This window comes from Rhinopithecus bieti, unplaced genomic scaffold (genome assembly GCF_001698545.2).
Source record: "Rhinopithecus bieti isolate Rb0 unplaced genomic scaffold, ASM169854v2 scaffold_1467, whole genome shotgun sequence".
Classification (NCBI taxonomy): Eukaryota; Metazoa; Chordata; class Mammalia; order Primates; family Cercopithecidae; genus Rhinopithecus; species Rhinopithecus bieti.
Window position 1 is genome coordinate 3,200,781 of NW_016803692.1, and position 20,281 is coordinate 3,221,061.

General features: G+C 37.5%; 1 protein-coding gene across 1 annotated transcript in view; it reads left to right on the forward strand.

Annotated features, from left to right (window-relative positions):
- COL24A1 (collagen type XXIV alpha 1 chain) overlaps positions 1-20,281 on the forward strand; it is a 411,426-nt gene that overhangs the window by 74,074 nt on the left and 317,071 nt on the right. Inside the window, 1 exon segment of the mRNA XM_017850789.1 lies at positions 18,179-18,223. Coding sequence (XP_017706278.1) covers positions 18,179-18,223 — 45 coding nt within the window.

The window sequence follows — 20,281 nt, forward strand, 5'->3', positions numbered from 1 at the left end:
ATTTATGTTATACAAATATATAAAATTGTTATATTTATATATTATATAAATAAATTATGCTATGGCAAGTATGATTATGAAGATATGAAAGAATTATTATAGTACATAGTTGAGGTTCACATAAGCTTCCTGGAGGTGAGGGGTGGATGGATACAGGAATCAGGGAAAGAGGTGACGTCTAAGATGATTCTTGAGGATGAGCAGAAGTTATCCTAATGATATTGCACCTAGTGGACAAGTACGCTGTCTACACATAGATAACATAAGCAAAGGCTGAGAGGTAAGAAACACTTCTTTGTTCATGAATCATGAAGTGTGAGGGAGAAGGTGTCAAGAGATAGAGCTTGAGGAGTATTGAAGTACCAAATTATAAAGGGATTTATAGGCCATGTTAAAGCATGTACATTATTGTGTAGTAGAGAGGTACTACAGGATTATAAGAAGGGGAGTGCCAGAGGCAAATCCTTTAGTCTCCAGAATTTCTTTAGCATTTTTATGAGTTTGAGAGAAATGTGCTTCTACCTTTCTGAAACCAGGCTTATGATAGAGAGTGGGGGTGATTATACAGAAGCTGCTTTGTGCTATGTAGAATACTTTCTCATATGTTGGAAAAGTCTTTATCTCCATGAATATAAGTTCTTCCCATTTAATGGGGGAAAAGAAAACTGTTAAAAGGAGTAAACCATTGATAAATAAAGTTAATAACATGTAAATTATAAGGGCATTGAGAATAATTCTCAATATTTATATGCAGGCAGTCCTTACTTTGTGTGGTTCCTATATACATATATTCTGGTTGCCACAATTTAATTACATAGCATCTGTTCCCAAACAACATAATTAATATTTCATTTACCACAGTATATTAAGTATGATTAACTACATAAAGTACAGACTTTGCTACGGGCCCTTTAGTCCACAAATCACTACATAAGTAATGGAGTGCATCATGACCAATTACCAATCAAGTCATTTCATTCACTCTGTTGGTGATTGCTCACTGTGTATATGTTATTCAATCAGGTACAGACACTAAAGTTGTGTTGTTTCCTTGTTTTGCAGTGATAAACCCAAGCGATATTTTACACAGATGAATAATCAAAAGGAGTATTAGCTAACAAAGATGAAAGAACAGCAAATAAAGGAATAGTGATAACAGGAATTTTAAAGAAATAGCTGACTATGAGACACTGCTGACATTTAAGACTCTACATATGCAGCCATGGAAATTTATTGCTGGTGAACTTTTAGACATAAATGAGTAAAGTGGTTATAATGAATAGGACAAGGATGTTCCAGAGGAAGTGACACTTTCAAAAAAAAAATCTTCACATTAGAAGAACTCTTGGAAATATGTCATGACATTGAAAGTGCAAAAGATGAAATGTTGGGAATTGATCCATAGTTAGAAGCGAGTATGACAATTTGCTAAGGCATAGGAAATATGCTTGCTTAGTATGATAATTTAGAGTACAACAAGAAAGCAAACACTTTCAAACTAATTTTGATAATTTTTTTCAAAATAAATGATGCTTTAATTTCTAATGTTTTCAATTATACTGTACTAAATTAATACTAGTATTTTTTTATTTCTCCATGCAACTATAACCAACAGTAAGAGAGTTTTTAACATTTTGACAAAAATATTTAAAGGTCGTGGAACAATTGTAAATTTTCCCATTGGTTAGTAAGACTGCTTTGTACAATTTCAGCTTGCACAGTTATTTTTATGGTCCTATGCTATTGTGCAAAGTGAGGAGGATCTGTGTATAAATGATACTACTGTTTTCCTTATGATTAAACATTTTATTTACATATTCAAATCTTAATTACTGGGAGTAGTTTGAAACTGGTTTCTTTTGTAACCACTGATATTTCTGATTTTGATTCAATTGTGTCTTTTTGTTTTCTGTCTTGTGTGGTCACCTATTGATAACATATTTTAGGGCTCAAATTTTGTTAACATATTTATTAAAACTGAAGTCTATATAAAATTGGATTATAAGCTCCATTTATTATTGGAATTCTTGCTGAGGCAATTTATTTATTACTTTAATTTTGTAGGTACATAGTGTGTATATTCATGGGGTACATGAGATATTTTGGTACAGGCTGCAATGCATAATAATCACATCATGGAAAATTGGATATCCGTCCTCACAAACATTTATCCTCTGTGTTACAAACAATCCAATGATACTCTATTTATTTTAAATTGTACAATTAAATTATTATTTACTGGAGTTTCTCTGTTGTGCTAACAAATACTGCGTCTTATTCATTCTTTGTAACTATTTTTTTGTACCCATTAACTATGTCCCCCTACCTACCTCCGCCTCATCTCCTATTCCCCTCCCAGCCTCAAATAACCATCCTTCCTTTCCTATCTCCATCAATTCAATTTTGTGATATTTAGGTCCCACAGATAAGCAAGAACACATGATGTCTGCCTTTCTGTGCCTGGTTTATTTCACTTAACCTAATGACCTCCAGTTCCATCCACGCTGTTGCAAATGACAGAATCTCATTCTTTTTTGTATGGCTGAATAGTACTCCATTGTGTATATGTACCACATTTTCTTTATCCATTCATCTGTTGATGGACACTTAGGTCACTTCCAAATCTTGGCTATTGTGAACAGTGCTGCAGCAAATTTGGGAGTGCAGATATCTCTTCAATATACTGATTTCTTTTCTTCTGGATATATACCCAGTAGTGGGATTGCTAAATCCAGTGGTAGTTTTATTTTTGGTTTTTTGAGGAAACTCGAAACTGTTCTCCATAGTGGTTGTACTAATTTACCTTCCAGTGAATAGCGTATGAAGGTTCTCCTTTTTCCACATCCTCATCAGCATTCTTTTGGATATAAGCCATTTTAACTGGGGTAAGATTGTAGTTTGGATTTGCATTTCTTTGATGATCAGTAATGTTGAGCACATTTTTATATGCCTGTTTACCATTTTCTTGTCTCATTTTAAAAAATATCTATTCAAATATTTTCCCATTTTTAATTGGATTATTTGATTTTTTTTCCTATAGAGTTGTTTGAGCACTTGTGTATTCTAGTTATTCATCTCTTGTGAGATAGATAGTTTGCAAATATTTTCTCCTATTTTCTGGGTTGTTTTTTCACTTTGTTGATTGTTTTCTTTGCTGTGAAGAAACTTTTTAACTTGATGCAATCCCATTTGTCCATTTTTGCTTTGGCCGGCTGTGCTTGTGGGGTATTACTTAAGATATCTTTGCCCAGACCAATATCCTGGAGGGGTTCCCCAATATTTTCTTATAGTAGTTTCATAGTTTGAGGTCTTAGATTTAAGTCTTTAATCTATTTTGAATTGATTTTTGTACAAGGCAAGAGATAGGGATCAAGTTTCATTATTCTACATATGGATATCCAGTTTCCCCAGCACTATTTATTGAAGAGTGTCTTTTCCTCAATGTATATTCTTGGCAACTTTGTCAAAAATGAGTTCACTGTAGGTGTGTGGATTTATTTCTGGGTTCTCTATTCTGTTCTTTTGGTCTGTGTTTTTATGCTGGTACCATGCTGTTTTGGTTACTGTAACTCTGCAGTATAATTTGAAATCAGGTAATTGATTCCTCCAGTTTTGTTCTCTTTGCTCAGGATAGCTTTGGCTATTCTCTGTCTTTTGTGGTTCCACATACATTTTAGGATTGCTTTTTTCTATTTCTGTGAAGAATATTACTGATATTTTGATACAGATTGTATTGAATCTGTAGATTGCTTTGGGCAGTATGGACATCTTAACAATATTGATTCTTCCCATCCATGAACATGGAATATCTTTCCATTTTTTGGTGTCCTCTTCAATGTCTTTCATCAGTGTTTTATAGTTTTCGTCATAGAGATATTTTACTTATTTTGTTAATTCCTAGTTTATTTTATGTGTGGCTATTGTAAATGGGATTGCTTTTTTATTTCTTTTTACAATTGTTCATTGTTGGCATATTGAAATGCTACTGATTTTTGTATGTTGATTTTGTATCCTACAACTTTACTGAATTTTTTTACCAGTTCTGATAGGTTTTGTTTTTTTGGTGGAATCTTTACGTTTTACCAGCTGTAATGTCATCTCATCTGCAAACAAGGATAATTTAGCTTCTTCCTTTTCAATTAGGATCCTTTATTTCTTTTTTTCTGTTGTCTGATCGCTCTAGTTAAGATTTTCAGTACTATGTTGAATAACAGTGGTGAAAGTGGGCATCCTTGTCGTGTTCCAGATCTAATAGGAAAAGCTTTCAGTATTCCCCCATTCAGAATGATATTAGCTGTGGATCTATCATATATGACTTTTATTATGAAGAGGTATATTCATTTTATATCCAGTTTTTGAGGTTTTTTTAATCAAGAAGGGGTGTAGAACTTTATCAAATGCCTTTTCAGCATTAATTGAAATGATAATATGGTTTTTGACCTTCATTCTGTCGATATGATATATCACAGTGATTGATTTGTGTGTGTTGAATCATCCTTACATCCCTGAGATAAATCCCACTTGGTCATAATGAATTATCTTTTTAATGTATTCTTGAAATCAGTTAACTAGTATTTTGTTGAGGATTTTTGTATCAATATTTATCAGAGATGTTGGCCTGCAGTTTTATTTATTTATTTATTTATTTTTTATTATACTTTAAGTTCTGGGATACATTTGCAGAATGTGCATGTTTGTTACATAGGTATACATGTGCCATAGTGGTTTGCTGCATGCATCAACTTGTCATCTACATTAGGTATTTATCCTAATGCTATGCCTCCCCTAGCCCCCCACCCTCCCACAGACCCCAGTATGTGATGTTCCCCTCCCTGTGTCCATGTGTTCTTGTTGTTCAACTCCCACTTATGAGTGAGAACTTGCAGTGTTTGGTTTTCTGTTCCTGTGTTAGTTTGCTGAGAATGATGGTTTCCAACTTCATCCATGTCCCTGCAAAGGACATGAACTCATCCTTTTTTATGGCTGCATACTCTTCCATGGTGTATATGTGCCACATTTTCTTTATCCAATCTATCATTGATGGGCATTTGGGTTGGTTCCAAGTCTTTGCTATTGTGGATAGTGCTGCAATAAACATACGTGTGCATGTGTCTTTATAGTAGAATGATTTATAATCTTTTGGGTATATACCCAGTAATGAGATTGCCGGGTCAAATGGTATTTCTGGTTCTAGATCCTTGAGAAATTGCCACACTGTCTTTCACAGTGATTGAACTAGTTTACACTCCCACCAACAGTGTAAAAGCTTTCCTATTTCTCCACATCCTCTCCAGCATCTGTTATTTCCTGACTTTTTAATGATCATCATTCTAACTGGCATGAGATGGTATCTCATTGTTGTTTGGATTTGCATTTCTCTAATGAACATATGAGTTTTTTTTCATACGTGTATTGGCCACATAAGTGTCTTCTTTTGAGAAGTCTTTGTTCATATCCTTTGCCCACATTTTGATGGGGTTGTCTGTTTTTTTTCTTATGAATTTGTTTAAGTTCCTTGTAGATTCTGGATATTAGCCCTTTGTCTAATGGGCTAGATGGCAACACTTTTCTCCTGTCTTGTAGGTTGCCTGTCCACTCTGATGATAATTTCTTTTGCTGTGCAGAGCTCTTTAGTTTAATTATATCCCATTTGTCAATTTTGGCTTTTGTGGTCATTGCTTTTGGTGTTTTAGTCATGAAGTCTTTGCCCATGCCTATTTCCTGAATGGTATTGCCTAGGTTTTCTTCTAGGGTTTTTATGGTTTTAGGTCTTAAATTTAAGTCTGTAATCCATCTTGAGTTATTTTGTGTATAAGGTGTAAGAAAGGGGTCCAGTTTCAGTTTTCTGCATATGGGTAGCCAGTTTTACCAACACCATTTATTAAATAGGGAATCCTTTCCCCATTTCTTGTTTTTGTCAGGTTTGTCAAGGATACGATGGTTGTAGATGCATGGTGTTATTTCTGAGGACTCTATTATGTTCCATTGTCTATCTCTCTGTTTTGATACCAATACTATGCTGTTTTGGTTACTGTAGCCTTGTAGTATAGTTTGAAGTCAGGTAGCGTGATGCCTCCAGCTTTGTTCTTTTTGCTTAGGATTGTCTAGGACATACTGGCTCTTTTTTGGTTCCATATGAAATTTAAAGTAGTTTTTTCTAGTTCTCTAAAGAAGGTCAATGGTAGCTTGATAGGGATAGCATTGAATCTATAAATTACTTTGGGCAGAATGGCCATTTTCATGATATTGATTATTCCTATCCATGAGCATGGAATATTCTTCCATTCGTGTCTTCTCTTATTTCCTTGAGCAGTGGTTTGTAGTTCTCCTTGAAGAGGTCCTTAACATCCGTTGTAAGTTGGATTCCTAGGTATTTTATTCTCTTTGTAGCAATTGTGAATGGAAGTTGACTCTTGATTTGGCTCTGTTTGTCTATTATTGATGTGTAGGAATATTTGTGATTTTTGCACATTGATTTCATATCCTGAGACTTTGCTGAAGTTGCTTATTAGCTTGAGATTTTGGGCTGAGACAACGGGGTTTTCTAAATATACAATCATGTCATCTGCAAACGGGGACAATTTGACTTCCTCTCTTCCTATTTGAATACACTTTATTTCTTTCTCTTGCTGATTTCCCTGGCCAGGACTTCCAATACTATGTTGGATAGGAGTGGTGAGAGAGGGCATCCTTGTCTTGTGCTGGTTTTCAAAGGGAATGCTTCCAGCTTTTACCCATTCAGTATGATATTGGCTGTGGGTTTGTCGTAAATAGCTCTTATTTTGAGATACGTTCCATCAATACCTAGTTTACTGAGAGTTTTTAGCATGAAGCGCTGTTGAATTTTGTTGAAGGCCTTTTCTGCATCTATTGAGATAATCGTGTGGTTTTTTTCATTGGTTCTGTTTATGTGATGGATTACGTTGATTGATTTGTGTATGTTGAACCAGTCTTGCATCCCAGGGATGAAGCTGACTTGATTTTCTTTAAGAATGTTGAATATTAGCCCCCACTCTCTCCTGGCTTGTAGGGTTTCCACAGAGAGATCTGTTATTAGTCTGATGGGGTTCACTTTGTGAGTAACCCGACCTTTCTCTCTGGCTGCCCTTAACATTTTTTTTCTTTATTTCAACCTCGGTGAATCTGATGATTATGTGTCTTGGGGTTGCTCTTCTCGAGGAGTATCATTGTGGTGTTCTCTGTATTTCCTGAATTGAATGTTAGCCTGCCTTGCTAGGTTGGGGAATTTCTTCATAATATCCTGAAGAGTGTTTCCCAACTTGGTTGCATCCTTCCTGTCACTTTCAAGTACACCAATCAAACATAGGTTTGGTCTTTTCACATAGTCGCATATTTCTTGAAGGCTTTGTTCTTTCCTTTTCATTTTGTTTCCTCTAATCTTGTGTTCATGATTTATTTCATTAAATTGATCTTCAATTTCTGATATCCTTTCTTCCATTTGACCGATTCGGTTCTTGATATTGTGTATGCTTCACCAAGTTCTCGTGCTGTGTTTTTCAGCTCCATCAAGTCATTTATGTCCTTCTCTAAACTGGTTATTCCAGTTAGCAATTCCTCTGACCTTTTTTCAAGGTTCTTAGCTCCCTTGCATTGGGTTAGAACATGATCCTTTAGCTCGGAGGAGTTTGTTATTACCTACCTTCTGAAGCCTATTTCTGTCAATTTGTCAAATTCCTGCTCCATCCAGTTTTGTTTCCTTGCTGGCGAGGAGTTGTGATCCTTTGGAGGAGAAGAGGCGTTCTGCTTTTTGGAATTTTCAGGCTTTTTGCACTGGTTTTTTCCTCATCTTCGTGGATTTATCTACCTTTGGTCTTTTATGTTGGTGACCTTCAGATGGAGTTTTTGTGTGGATGTCCATTTTGTTGATATTGATGCTATTTCTTTCTGTTTGTTAGTTTTCCTTCTAACAGTCAGGTCCATCTGCTGCAGGTCTGCTGGAGTTAGCTGGAGGTCCAGTCCAGACCCTGTTTGCCTGGGTATCACCAGCAAAGCCTGCAGAACAGCAAAGATTGCTGCCTGCTCCTTCCTCTGGAAGCTTTGTCCCAGAGGAGCACCTACTAGTTCTAGCCAGAGCTCTCTTGTATGAGGTGTCTGTCGACCCCTGCTGGGAGGTATCTCCCAATCAGGAGGCACAGGGGTCAGGGACCCACTTGAGGAGGCAGTCTGTCCCTTAGCAGAGCTCAAGTGCTGTGCTGGGAGATCCACTGCTCTCTTCCAAGCCAGCAGGCAGGAACATTTAAGTCTGCTGAAGCTGCTCCCACAGCCACCCCTTCCCCCAGGTGCTCTGACCCAGGGAGGTAAAAGTTTTATCTGTAAGCCCCTGGCTGGGACTGCTGCCTTTCTTTCAGAGATGCCCTGCCCAGAGAGGAGGAATCTAGAGAGGCAGTCTGGCTACAGCAGCTTTGACCCATTTTGAACTTCCCAGTGGCTTTGTTTACACTGTGAGGGGAAAACCACCTACTCAAGCCTCAGTAATGGTGGATGCCCCTCTCACCGCCAAGCTCGAGAATCCCAGGTCGATATCAGACTACTGTGCTGGCAGCAAGAATTTCAAGTCAGTGGATCTTAGCTTGATGGGCTCTGTGGGGGTGGAATCCACTGAACTAGACCACTTGGCTCCCTGGCTTCAGCCTCCTTTCCAGGGGAGTGAACAGTTCTGTCTCACTGGCGTTCCAGGCACTATGGGGTATGAAAAAAATTCCTGCAGCTAGCTTATCTCCCCAAATGGCTGCCCAGTTTTGTGCTTGAAACCCAGGGCCTTGGTGGTGTAGGCACCTGAGGGAATCTCCTGTTCTGCGAGTTTCGAAGACTGTGGGAAAAGTATAGTATCTTGACCAGATAGCTGTGTCCCACAAGGAACAGTCCCTCATGACTTCCCTTGGCTAGGGAAGGGAGTTCCCTGACCACTTGCACTTCCCAGGTGAGGCAACACCCCACCCTGCTTCTGCTTGCCCTCCGTGGGCTGCACCCACTGTCTAACCAGTCCCATTGAGATGAGCTGGGTACCTCAGTTGGAAATGCAGAAATCACCCGCCTTCTGCATTGATCTCACCGGGAGGTGCAGACCAGAGCTGTTACTCAGCCATCTTGCCTAGGTCATCTACCGTTTTCTTTTTTTGATGTGTCTTTGTCTGGTTTTGAGATCTGGGTAATACTGGCCTTATAGAATGTGTTTGGAAGTATTCCCTGGTCCTCTGTTTTTTGGAACAGTTTGAGTAGGATTGATATTATTTCTCCTTGAAATGTTTGGCAGCATTCAACAGTGAAGCCATGGGGTCCTGGGCTTTTCTTTTCTGGGAGACTTTTTATTAAGGCTTCAGTTTCATTACTTGTTGTTGGTCTGTACAAGTTGTCAATCTTGGTTTGTGGTTCAATCTTGGTAGGTTGTATGTGTCTAGGAATTTGTTTATTTTTTCTAGATTTTCCAATTTATTGGCATGTAGTTGCTCATAGTCAGGTTTGTCAATTTTGTTTATCTTTTCAGAAAACCAAGTTTTTGTTTCATTGATCTTTTATAGTGTATTGAAATGAATTTCAAATTTATGTCCACTCTGATCTTTATTATTCCTTTTCTTCTACTAATTTGGGATTCAGTTTGCTGTTGCTTTCCTAGTTTATTAAGACACATCATAACGTTACTTATTTGAAATTTTTCTTCTTTTTTGATGTAGGCACTTATAACTATAAATTTTTCTCTTAGTACTGCTTTCACTGTATCCTATAGATTTTGATATGTTGTGTTTTCATTATCATTTATTTCAAGGAATTTTCCAAATTCCTTTTTAATTTCTTCATTGACTCACTGGTCAATTCAAGAGCATACTGTTTAATTTTCATGTGTTTGTGTCGTTTCCAAAATTCCTTTGTTATTTTATTCCATTGTGGTCAGAGAAGATGGTTAATATTATTTCAGCTTCTTTGAATGTTTTAAGACTTATTGTGTGACCTGACATATGACCTCTCCTTGAGAATGATCTATGTGCTGAGGAGAAAAATGTCTATTCTGCAGCCATTGGGTGAAATGCTCTGCAGATATCTATTAGGTCCACTTGTTCTGTAGTGCAGATTATGTCTGATGTTTCTTTGTTGATTTTCTGTCAGGGCAGTCTGTCCAGTGCTGAAAGTGGTGGTATTGAAGTCTCAGCAATTATTGTAGTAGGGTCTATCTCTCTCTTTAGCTCCAGTAATGTTAACTTTATTTATCTGGGTGCTTTAGTGCATATATATTTACAATCATTGTATCCTCTCACTGAATTGACCCCTTTATTACAATATAATGACCTTCTTTTTCTCATAGTTTTTGTTTGGAAATCTGTTTTGTCTGATATAAGTATAGCTATTCTTGCTCTTTTTTGGTTTCCATTGGCATGGAGTATCTTTTTTTATCCATTTATTTTCAGTCTATGTGTATATAGGTGAAGTGTGTTTCTTATAGGCAAAGATCATTGAGACTTGTTTTTTCATTCATTCAGCCACTCTATGTCTTTTGATTGGAGAGGTTAGTCCATTTACATTCAATGTTATTACTGGTAAGTAGAGACTTATTCCTGCCATTTTATTATTTGTTTTCTGGTTGTTTTGTGGTCTTCTCTTCCTTCTTTCCTCCCATTCCAGTTTTTCATTTAGTGAAGGTGATTTTTATCTAGTAGTATGCTTTGATTTCTTACTTTTTATTTGTTATGTATCTGTTGTATGTTTTTTTGGTTTGAGGTTACCATGAGGCATGCAAATACTATCTTATAACCCACTATTTTAAACTGATGACAGCTTAACACTGATTGCATAAACCAACAAACAGGTAAAGAGAAAACTGATAAAAACTCTATGCCTCAACTTCATCCTCCCATTTTAAACTTTTGTCTTTTTTTTGTGTTTTATACATGTCTTTAAAATTAAGTTATTATTTTTTGTTGGTTTTTAATTTTATCTTATCATTTAATTCAAGAGAAGTTGACATACCACCATTACAGTGTTATATTAGCCTGTGTTTCTCTGTGTACGTACTATTACCAGTGAGTTTTGTATTCAGATGGTTTCTTCTTGCTCAGTAACATTTTTTTTTTTCTGATTGAATGACTCCCATTAGCATTTCTTATAGGACAGGTCTGGTGTTGATGGAATCCATTAGCTTTTGTTTGTCTAGGAAAGTCTATTTCTTCTTCATGCTTAAAGTATATTTTTGCTGGATATTCCATTCTAGGGTAAAAGTTGTTTTTTCCTTCAGCACTTTAAATATGTCATGCCACTCTCTCCTGGCCTGTATGGTTTCCACTGAGAAGTCTGCTGCCAGATGTATTGGAGCTCTATGGTATGTTATTTGTTTCTTTTCTGTCACCACTTTTAGGACCATTTTTTAATCTTTGACGTTTGAGGGTTTGATTATTAAATACCTTGAGGTAGTCTTTTTAGGTTAAATCTGCTTGGTGATCTATAACCTTCTCGTACTTGAATCTTGATATCTTTCTGTAGATTTGGGGAGTTTCCTGATATTATCCCTTTCAATAAACCTTCTACCCCTTTCTCTTTCTCTGCTTCCTCTTTAAGGCCAATAACTCTTAGATTTTCCCTTTTAAGGCTATTTTCCATCTTGTAGGTGTGCTTCATTGTTTTTTATTCTTTTTTCTTTTGTCTCCTCTGACTGTGTATTGTCAAACAGCCTGTCTTCAAGCTCACTAGTTCTTTCTTCTGCTTGATCAGTTCTGCTATCAAAGGACTCTGATACAGTCTTCAGCATATCGGTTGTATTTCTCAGCTCTAGAATTTCTGCTTGAGCCTTTTTAATTATTTCAATCTGTTTGTGAAATTTTTCTGACAGAATTCTGAATTCCTTCTTTGTGTTATCTTGAATTTCTTTGGGTTTCCTCAAAACACCTATTTTGAATTCTCCATTTGAAAGGTCATATTTCCCTGTTTCTCAAGGACTGGCCCCGTGCTCATTTGATGAGATCATGTTTTTGTGCTGGTGTTGTTACTTGTAGATGTTCATTGGTGTTTGGGCATTGAAGAGTTAGGTATTTGTTGTAGTCTTCACAGTCTGGGCTTGTTTGTGCCTGTCCTTGGGAAGGCTTTCCAAGTGTTTGAAGGGACTTGGGCCCCAAGCCCAATAACACTGTGGTTTTTGTAGAGGTACCGCCTTGGTGGTCTTACATAAGATCTGAAAGAATTCTCTGGAATCCCGAGCAGAGACTCTTGTTCTTTTCCCTTAATTTCTTTCAAACAAATGGAATCTCTCTCTCTTTCTTTGCTGGGCCACCTGGAACTGGGGGTGTGGTGATACAGGCACCCCTGTGGCTGTCACCACTGGAACTGTGCTGGGTCAGACATGAGCTACTGGGCCTCACCCAAGGCCCTTCCCTTTGGAGTGATGAGTTTCCCCCAGGCCCAGGGTGTGTCCAAGGATGCTGTGTGGGAGCCAGGGATTGAAGTCAAAGACATTAGCAACTTACCTGCTCTTCTACTCTACTGTAGCTAAACTGGCATTCAAACCATAATACAGAGTCCTTCCCACTCTTCCCAGTAATTTCCATAGGCAGATGAGCCCTTCCCTGTGGCCACCAACACTAGTCCATGGGGGTTTCTGCTAGGCTTTCACCAATGTTTACTTAAAGGCCAAGGGCTCTCTTCCATCAGCTTGTGTTGAATGCTGCCAGGCCTGTGACTCATCCTTCAGCACAGTAGGCCAGGTCCAGAAATCTGTCTAAGATCCTAGTCCTGGACTCAAGGACCCCAAGAGCCTGCTAATTGCCTTACCCTACTGTGGCTAAGCTGGTACGTAGGGTGCAAGACAAAATCCTGTCTCTTTTTCCCTTTGCTTTTCTCAAACAGAAGAAGTCTTTCACTGTAGCCACCACAGCTGGGAAAGTACTGGGCCACTCTTGAAGGCCAGCATGTCTCAGAGCCCAAGGCCCACAGCATACTCACTGGGTGTTCTTGGTGGTTTTTCAGGGCCCAAGGGCTCTTTGGTCAACAGGTGATGAATTCTGCCAGTACTGGATCCTTCCCTTCAAAGCAACAGGTTCACTTTTGACCCAGGGTGTGTCTAGAAATGTTATCCAGGAGCTAGGCCTCAAATGGGAGTCTCACTTCTCTGCTTGGTGCACTATTTCACTGTGGCTGAGTTGGTATCCAAGATGCAAAACAAAGTCCTCTTTACTCTTCACTCTTCTCTCCTGATGCAGAAGGAAAGAGTCACCTTCCTTGTTATGAGCTGCGCTGCCTGGGCTTGGGGAAGGGATGGTACTCACACTCCCTTAGCCGTGCCAGCTGTTGCCTCCCTAGTTCACCTTCCTCCCTAGTTCACTGGCTGTAAGCCCAGGCTAGCACTAGGCATAGCCTAGGAATTGCAGTCATTGTGTCCTAGACAGCCTTTGAAGTTTACCTAGGACCCCAGAGCACTTCAGCTCATGGTGGTAAGGCTTGCCAAGAAACTCATGTTCCTTGAGGATGTGCGATTCCCTTCTGGTTAGGGCTGGTCCAAATGCTCCTGCTGTGACAGGGAAGTATTGAGTTCAATGTAAATTCTCCCAATCGCTGAGCTTTCCCTTCCTAGAGTGCACAGATTCTCTTTCCACACTGCAAGGAGATCGGGGAGGGGTGGCATTCACTATTCAAGACGGTATCGCTTGTCCTCCTCACTGTCTCTTTCCACAATATGAAGTGAAAACCAGGTACAGTGATTGCTATTGCTTATCTGATTTTTGCTTCTTGTGACTATGTTTTTCTGTGTGTGGATAGTTGTTAAAATTTGATGTTCCAGTGATGCGGAGGGGACGAATAGCGTAGGCTTCTATTTTGCCGTCTTGCTCTGCACTCTTTTGTAAACTGATTTTATATTACAACAAAAATTAAGACAATTCTGTAATTTATTGTAATGTGTTTTAAATCTGTATTGAAACAATTTGTAAATTTTCCTATTGGCATTCCTTAAGGAATGTATTCAGTTTTCAGAATGCTAATCAGAAAAATCATATGCTAGTTATGGAAACATTTTTGTTATTCTTCCTCTATGAATATAGAAAATAATGACTCAAAAAATATTTTCAAAAGACCATAATATGAACTAGTTTTTAAAAATAAAATCCCTAGAGTGGAGCTATGCCAAAGCTTGAATGTAGGCAGTTTTCCAAGGAACATATCCCCTTTGCTTTTAAAACTTTAGAGACTAGTGTTTAAGTAGAAAACAAATAAGGCATATGGGAATAAATGAAAGTATACAATAGTGGATATAACTTCAGTATATTACAAATATATATTTTAAAATAACAAAAAGGAAATCTTTATTCTATTTATTACCTTTCAACATTCAGATAGTAGAGTTACCATATTAAATACTTAGAATCTATTTTCTACCCAAGTGATTCTTAAATTCATCCAAGTCTTTTCATTCATTCATTCATTCATTCATTCATCCATCCATCCATCCATCCATGTCTCTCCACCAGTTAATTAATAAGCAACATCTATGTACCAGGCAATGGGGACACCACAGTGAGTAAAATAAAGAGCTTAAATTAAGCTTAAGGTTTTTTAAAGGCTTAGGTATCATCTTTAACTCTACCAACCTAGGCTAACTTATAATTATCTTTGACCTAGACTGTTATAACAGCCTCCTACCCAACCCACTCTCTTCCATTTTGCCCACTCCAGAGTCCCATCTTTGTTTTAGAGCATTTAAGGAAGTACCCCATGGGTGCCTGAATCTGGATTTTTCTCTGATATGTAGACTGACCTTACATGAATTCTCTCTATGTCTCCAAACCTGAAATAACTTTTTTTTTCTTTTTTTAGATGGAGTCTTGCTGTGTCACCCAGGCTGGAGTGCAGTGGAGCGATCTCAGCTCACTGCAACCTCTGCCTCCCGGGTTCAAGCAATTCTCCTGTCTCAGCCTCCCAAGTAGCTGGGATTGCAGGCACATGCCACCACGCTTGGCTAATTTTTTTGTGTTTTTAATAGAGACGGGTTTCGCCATGTTGGCCAGGCTAGTCTCGAACTACTGACCTCCTTTGATCCGCCTGCCTCTGCCTCCCAAAGTGCTGGGATTACAGGCATGAGCCACTGCGCCTGGCCTTCCTGAAGTAACTCTTATATCTGCTTTGTTTTTTACTCAATGTCAGCTACATTGAAAAAAGTAATGACTTTCTTATAGATTACAGTAGTCAAAGTAGTTAAGCAATAAAAAAATTTAGCAAAAATGTAATTGAATGCTGTCACTTTACAAATTAAGACATTGATGTTAACAATATGACTAGTTTGTGGTAAAATTGGATCTAGAACAGATCAAGATGGCTTGATCTGTTCATTGTTATTATCAGTAAAACAAACAAACAAAAATTGCTTTACTTAGACTCTTCGGATTGCCTAGAAAGGGGATTTAGGATATTTCAAGAAACAGTGATTATTTCAATCCTCTCTGCAGCAATAAGGAAACAGGGATCCCATGGAATCTAAAGCTAGGTACTGTAATATGACTTGGTCTGACATACACACTGATTCAAAGCAGCTGTATCTTAGCAGCATTAGTTTGTGAATCTTTTATTGTACTTTTCTACCAGTACTTATCTGCTTTCTCTGCTTTTTTGTGTTATCTTGTCCTCTGACAACTGTCTTAACATAATTTCTATTTCTAATTTTTATGTAGCATCTCAGCGACCCTACTCTTCCTCTTAGCCCTCCTACCCCCACTGCTAAGTACTTGCATTTTCTATTGTTGTTGTTTTAATCAACTTTATTTTTTTTAAAAAGAGATTTTTATTGGCCCATCTCGTCCCTTTTTTTTTCTTTTAAGAGGGTGCTATGTTGCCCACACTGGACTTGAGCTCCTGGGCTCAAGCAACCCTCCCACCTCAGCGTCTTAAGTAACTGGACTACAGGAATGCCATTTGCCTGGCCCAGCTTGTTTTTATTTAAATAAAACTTTATTGACATGGATGAATGAATGAATGAATTTATTTAAATAAATCTTTATTCCAAGTCATTTTGTAAGCTACTGGCCTGACTTATATTGTCCTCCCTTAGATTAAGTGTCAAGTCCTGTGGCTGAGGTGGGGAAGGAGTGGGTTCGTAAAAAACAGATCATGACTGCATGGTGCTGCCACCTTGTCAGGGTCTCTGAATGAAGAGGAACCCCTTTAAAGAGAAGTGTACATACAGAAGATACCATGATTACATATACACATAGTTCACTATTATGGAGTGATTTGGGGAAAATAAGCTAAAATAAAATTGTGCCACCATTGCATTTTGTTTCATTATAGGCTAGTGAGGAAACTAACTCTGATCCGAAAAACAGGTGTTGGCCAAAGAAAATCAAGCATGTAGCTAGACAGCTAGACTCAAGGGTTCACAGAATTTAAAATAAGTAAATAAATAAACACACACTTTTTTAAAAAATTGGAAAAGGAAATAGGCTCATGGCAGAGAGTCTCTGTAACCTATGAGCCTCCTACCCTGGCTCTTTATTTGTCATCCTCCAGGAAACTTCCAGCTCACACTCTCCTAGAGCTGCTGCCTCATCCCAGGGAGCCACCACCACTGTCTAGTACTGAGGATGTTTCTTATCTCCTGTTGTAAAAAGTGAAAAAACTTAGCTTTGTAGATATTTTACTTGTGGAATTTTGTGTAAACATTTAGACAACTGAGCACGATATGTATTATATTATGTAATTAGCCTAATCTTGAACTCTCTTTAAAAATGTAAAAACAGTTAAACTGTTTTAAGTTTAATATCGCAAAAGCTGTCGAAATCATTCCTTTAGTTTTCAAATAGGCATCTCTTCTAAATGATGTTTTTTAACCAAAGTGTCATTCCCTTCTCTCATCCATTAATCCAAACTCTTCTCTTCTGATAAACCCTCAGTGATTCATACTGAATAATTCTTTCACTCCATTAGGCTATACTCTGAAACCCAGGAAATTTGTCTTTAGTTTGCAGTATATTAATCGGAAATTTTTGATATTCATAAACTATGATTTATTTCAGGCTTTTGAGTTATATTTTAAGTCCTTAAGAAAAGGAATTTCTTTTGTTCTTTTATATGCACCAAAATCCTTCGGTAAACAGTAGATCAAATCACTGATTTTTATGTAGAACTGTACAAATAAGCTCCAAAATCTTCTTTATTTCATTCTTCCTGTCCTTTCTTTTAGTTTCCTTTATTTTGTCCCCATATCTTTCTTGAGGAAGCAAGATATTGTCTATTTTATAGCTTTGGGTGTTAACTTATAGAGATTAAGATTTTCTTTTGCTTCTATTATTTGGAAAATATTCTTTATTACTAATTCCCTAGACAACTTTATAGAACCCCTTTTGATGAACCTGTGAGTAGCCTCATGATTCTTTGAGTTAGGTCATTCTTGGGGTGTTATGACAATGATCTGGGTTAGAGGAACTGCCTGGATATGATCCAGTTTTTCAATAATTACAAACAGATTATGTCTGAGACCATTTGTCTTAGCATTATTCAACTAAAACTAACTTTTTAAAAGCTTCAGCAAACTTAACATATCCATTGCTAGATATGAACCTTTTATAAAAGATACTGTGCTTTAGTCTCTATTCGGTACTATGCTACCATTTTAGTTGATAGTAACAAGTCATTCAAATAATATGCAAGAAGGCCGGGCACGGTGGCTCACGCCTGTAATCCCAGCATTTTGGGAGGCCAAGGCGGGCGGATATCGAGGTCAGGAGATCGAGACCACCCTGGCTAACATGGTGAAACCCTGTCTCTACTAAAAAACACAAAAAGTTAGCCGGGTGTGGTGACAGGCGCCCATAGTCCCAGCTACTCAGGAGGCTGAGGCAGGACAACGGCGTGAACCCAGGAGGCGAAGCTTGCAGTGAGCCGAGATTGCGCCATTGCCCTCCAGCCTGGGTGACAGAGCCAGACTCTGTCTCAGAAAAAAAAAAAAAAAAAAAAAAAGAAAGAAAACATGCAAGATTACATTATTAATAAGAATTAATTTGTTATTTAATAAAAATGTAGTTCTTATTAAATAAAAAAGATTAAGTTTAACAAGAAATAAATTAGTAACAATTAAATTTGTGTTGAAGAGGAAACCAAAAGTTGGGATATAAGGCAACTTGCAACCTATGTTTCGTTATTTGGCGCATATGAGTTTACTTTTCATAGCGTGTCTTTGCTTATTCTTTTGCAGGGTCTCAAAGGACATCCTGGACTCCCAGGACTTCAAGGTGAACAAGTAAGTACTTCCTTTATAAGACTTGTATCATGTATGAAAAAGACACATGTTAGAGAACTCCATTGAGAGATTATTTGCCCCACTTTTCAATTTTCTTCGCACTGATTTTTTACTCTGTTTAGTGCAGGACAACCTTTTAATTGATTAGCTGTAGATCTTTTTATTTAAAAAACTGTAACAGATATTATTTCACTGTTATTCATTTTTTGCTTTTGCCCCATATGTATCAGACTAGTTGCTCTTAAACTTCTGCAGTTCACAGTCTTCTTTGAGAATCTCATATATATTTTGAATCCTTTCCCAGAAAATATCCATATCCATACACACACACACACACACACACACACACACAGACACACACACACAGAGACTTGACTTTTTTGTACAATTTCAGGAGCTTACCAGTTCACTAAAGCCCAATCCATAGCTGTTTGTTCCCTGACCTTTTCCTGAGGAAATGCAAATAAATTTCAATAACAGTCCAAATTAGAATGGTACGTATATCATTGTCCATAGTACACATACACAATATTTAAAAGTCAAAATAGTTTTGGAACTATTTAGTTTTTGATCATGTAACTGCTTCTCTCTCATCAGAAAATAATATATCATTATGTCATGGAAAAAAATAAAGTCATATCTCTTATAGTGTTACTATATTGAAAATATAGTGTGACTATAACAGTGAAAAGGGTAGGATATTAGAAACTGACTATGGTGATGGATACTGTTATTAAAGAATCAGCACAGAGACTCAGGAAGCCCTAAAGGGAGATCCAGGAAGAAATGTGATGGATGGTACCTGAGAGAAAGCTATAAATGAAGAAACAAAGCCAGTTTTCCCTTTCATTCATGTTAAGTTAGACACTATACTCTGTTCAGTCCCTGAAGCACAACTTTTCAAGATTACTAATTACTAGACATGGCAAGCAAAGTGATATATGTATCTGTAACACATGTAATATCAGGTTCCTGCAAATCAACATGTACTGAAAAGCATTTGAGCATTTACGGGAGAAAAAGATGAGAAGGGTGAGTGGGATTAGTCCCTGGGGAGAAAAAAATTTGTAGGATACTGCTTTAGCAGAAATGTGGATTCCAACGGAGGACACCTGATACTTCACAAGTGGAAAGTTGGCCATGTGTCATTACTGACCAGTTCACTCACAAAACTGCTCCATAAACTAGTTGTGGTGTTGTATATATTATCTCTGAGGGTCATACACTTTTTAGAATAGTCTAAAACCAATTTTAAAGGTTGGAAAATGTATATTCTAGTCAGTTCTTGCTTTCTATTCTATTTGTTTCCAGAAAAAAAAAAGAGGCAAAATTTGTGTTAACTTTGAGAAACAGCTGAAATAATTTTGCATTGTAATTGTGAAAGTGGGCTTTATCCCTGGGATGCAAGGCTGGTTCAACATACGCAAATCAACAAACGTAATCCAGCATATAAACAGAATCAAAGATGAAAACCACATGATTATCTCAATAGATGCAGAAAAGGCCTTTGACAAAATTCAACAGCCCTTCATGCTAAAACTCTCAATAAATTTGGTATTGATGGAACATATCTCAAAATAATAAGAGCTATTTATGACAAACCCACAGCCAATATCATACTGAATGTGCAAAAACAGGAAGCATTCCCCATAAAACCTGGCACAAGACAGGGATGCCCTCTCTCACCACTCCTATTCAACATGGTGTTGGAAGTTCTGGCCAGGGCAATCAGGCAAGAGAAAGAAATCAAGCGTATTCAGTTATGAAAAGAAGAAGTCAAATTGTCCCTGTTTGCAGATGACATGATTGTATATTTAGAAAACCCCATCGTCTCAGCCCAAAATCTCCTTAAGCTGATAAGCAACTTCAGCAAAGTTTCAGGATACAAAATCAATGTGCAAAAATCACAAACATTCTTATACACCAATAACAGACAGAGAGCCAAATCATGAATGAACTCCCATTCACAATTGCTTCAAAGAGAATAAAATACCTAGGAATCCAACTTACAAGGGATGTGAAGGACCTCTTCAAGGAGAACTACAAACCACTGCTCAA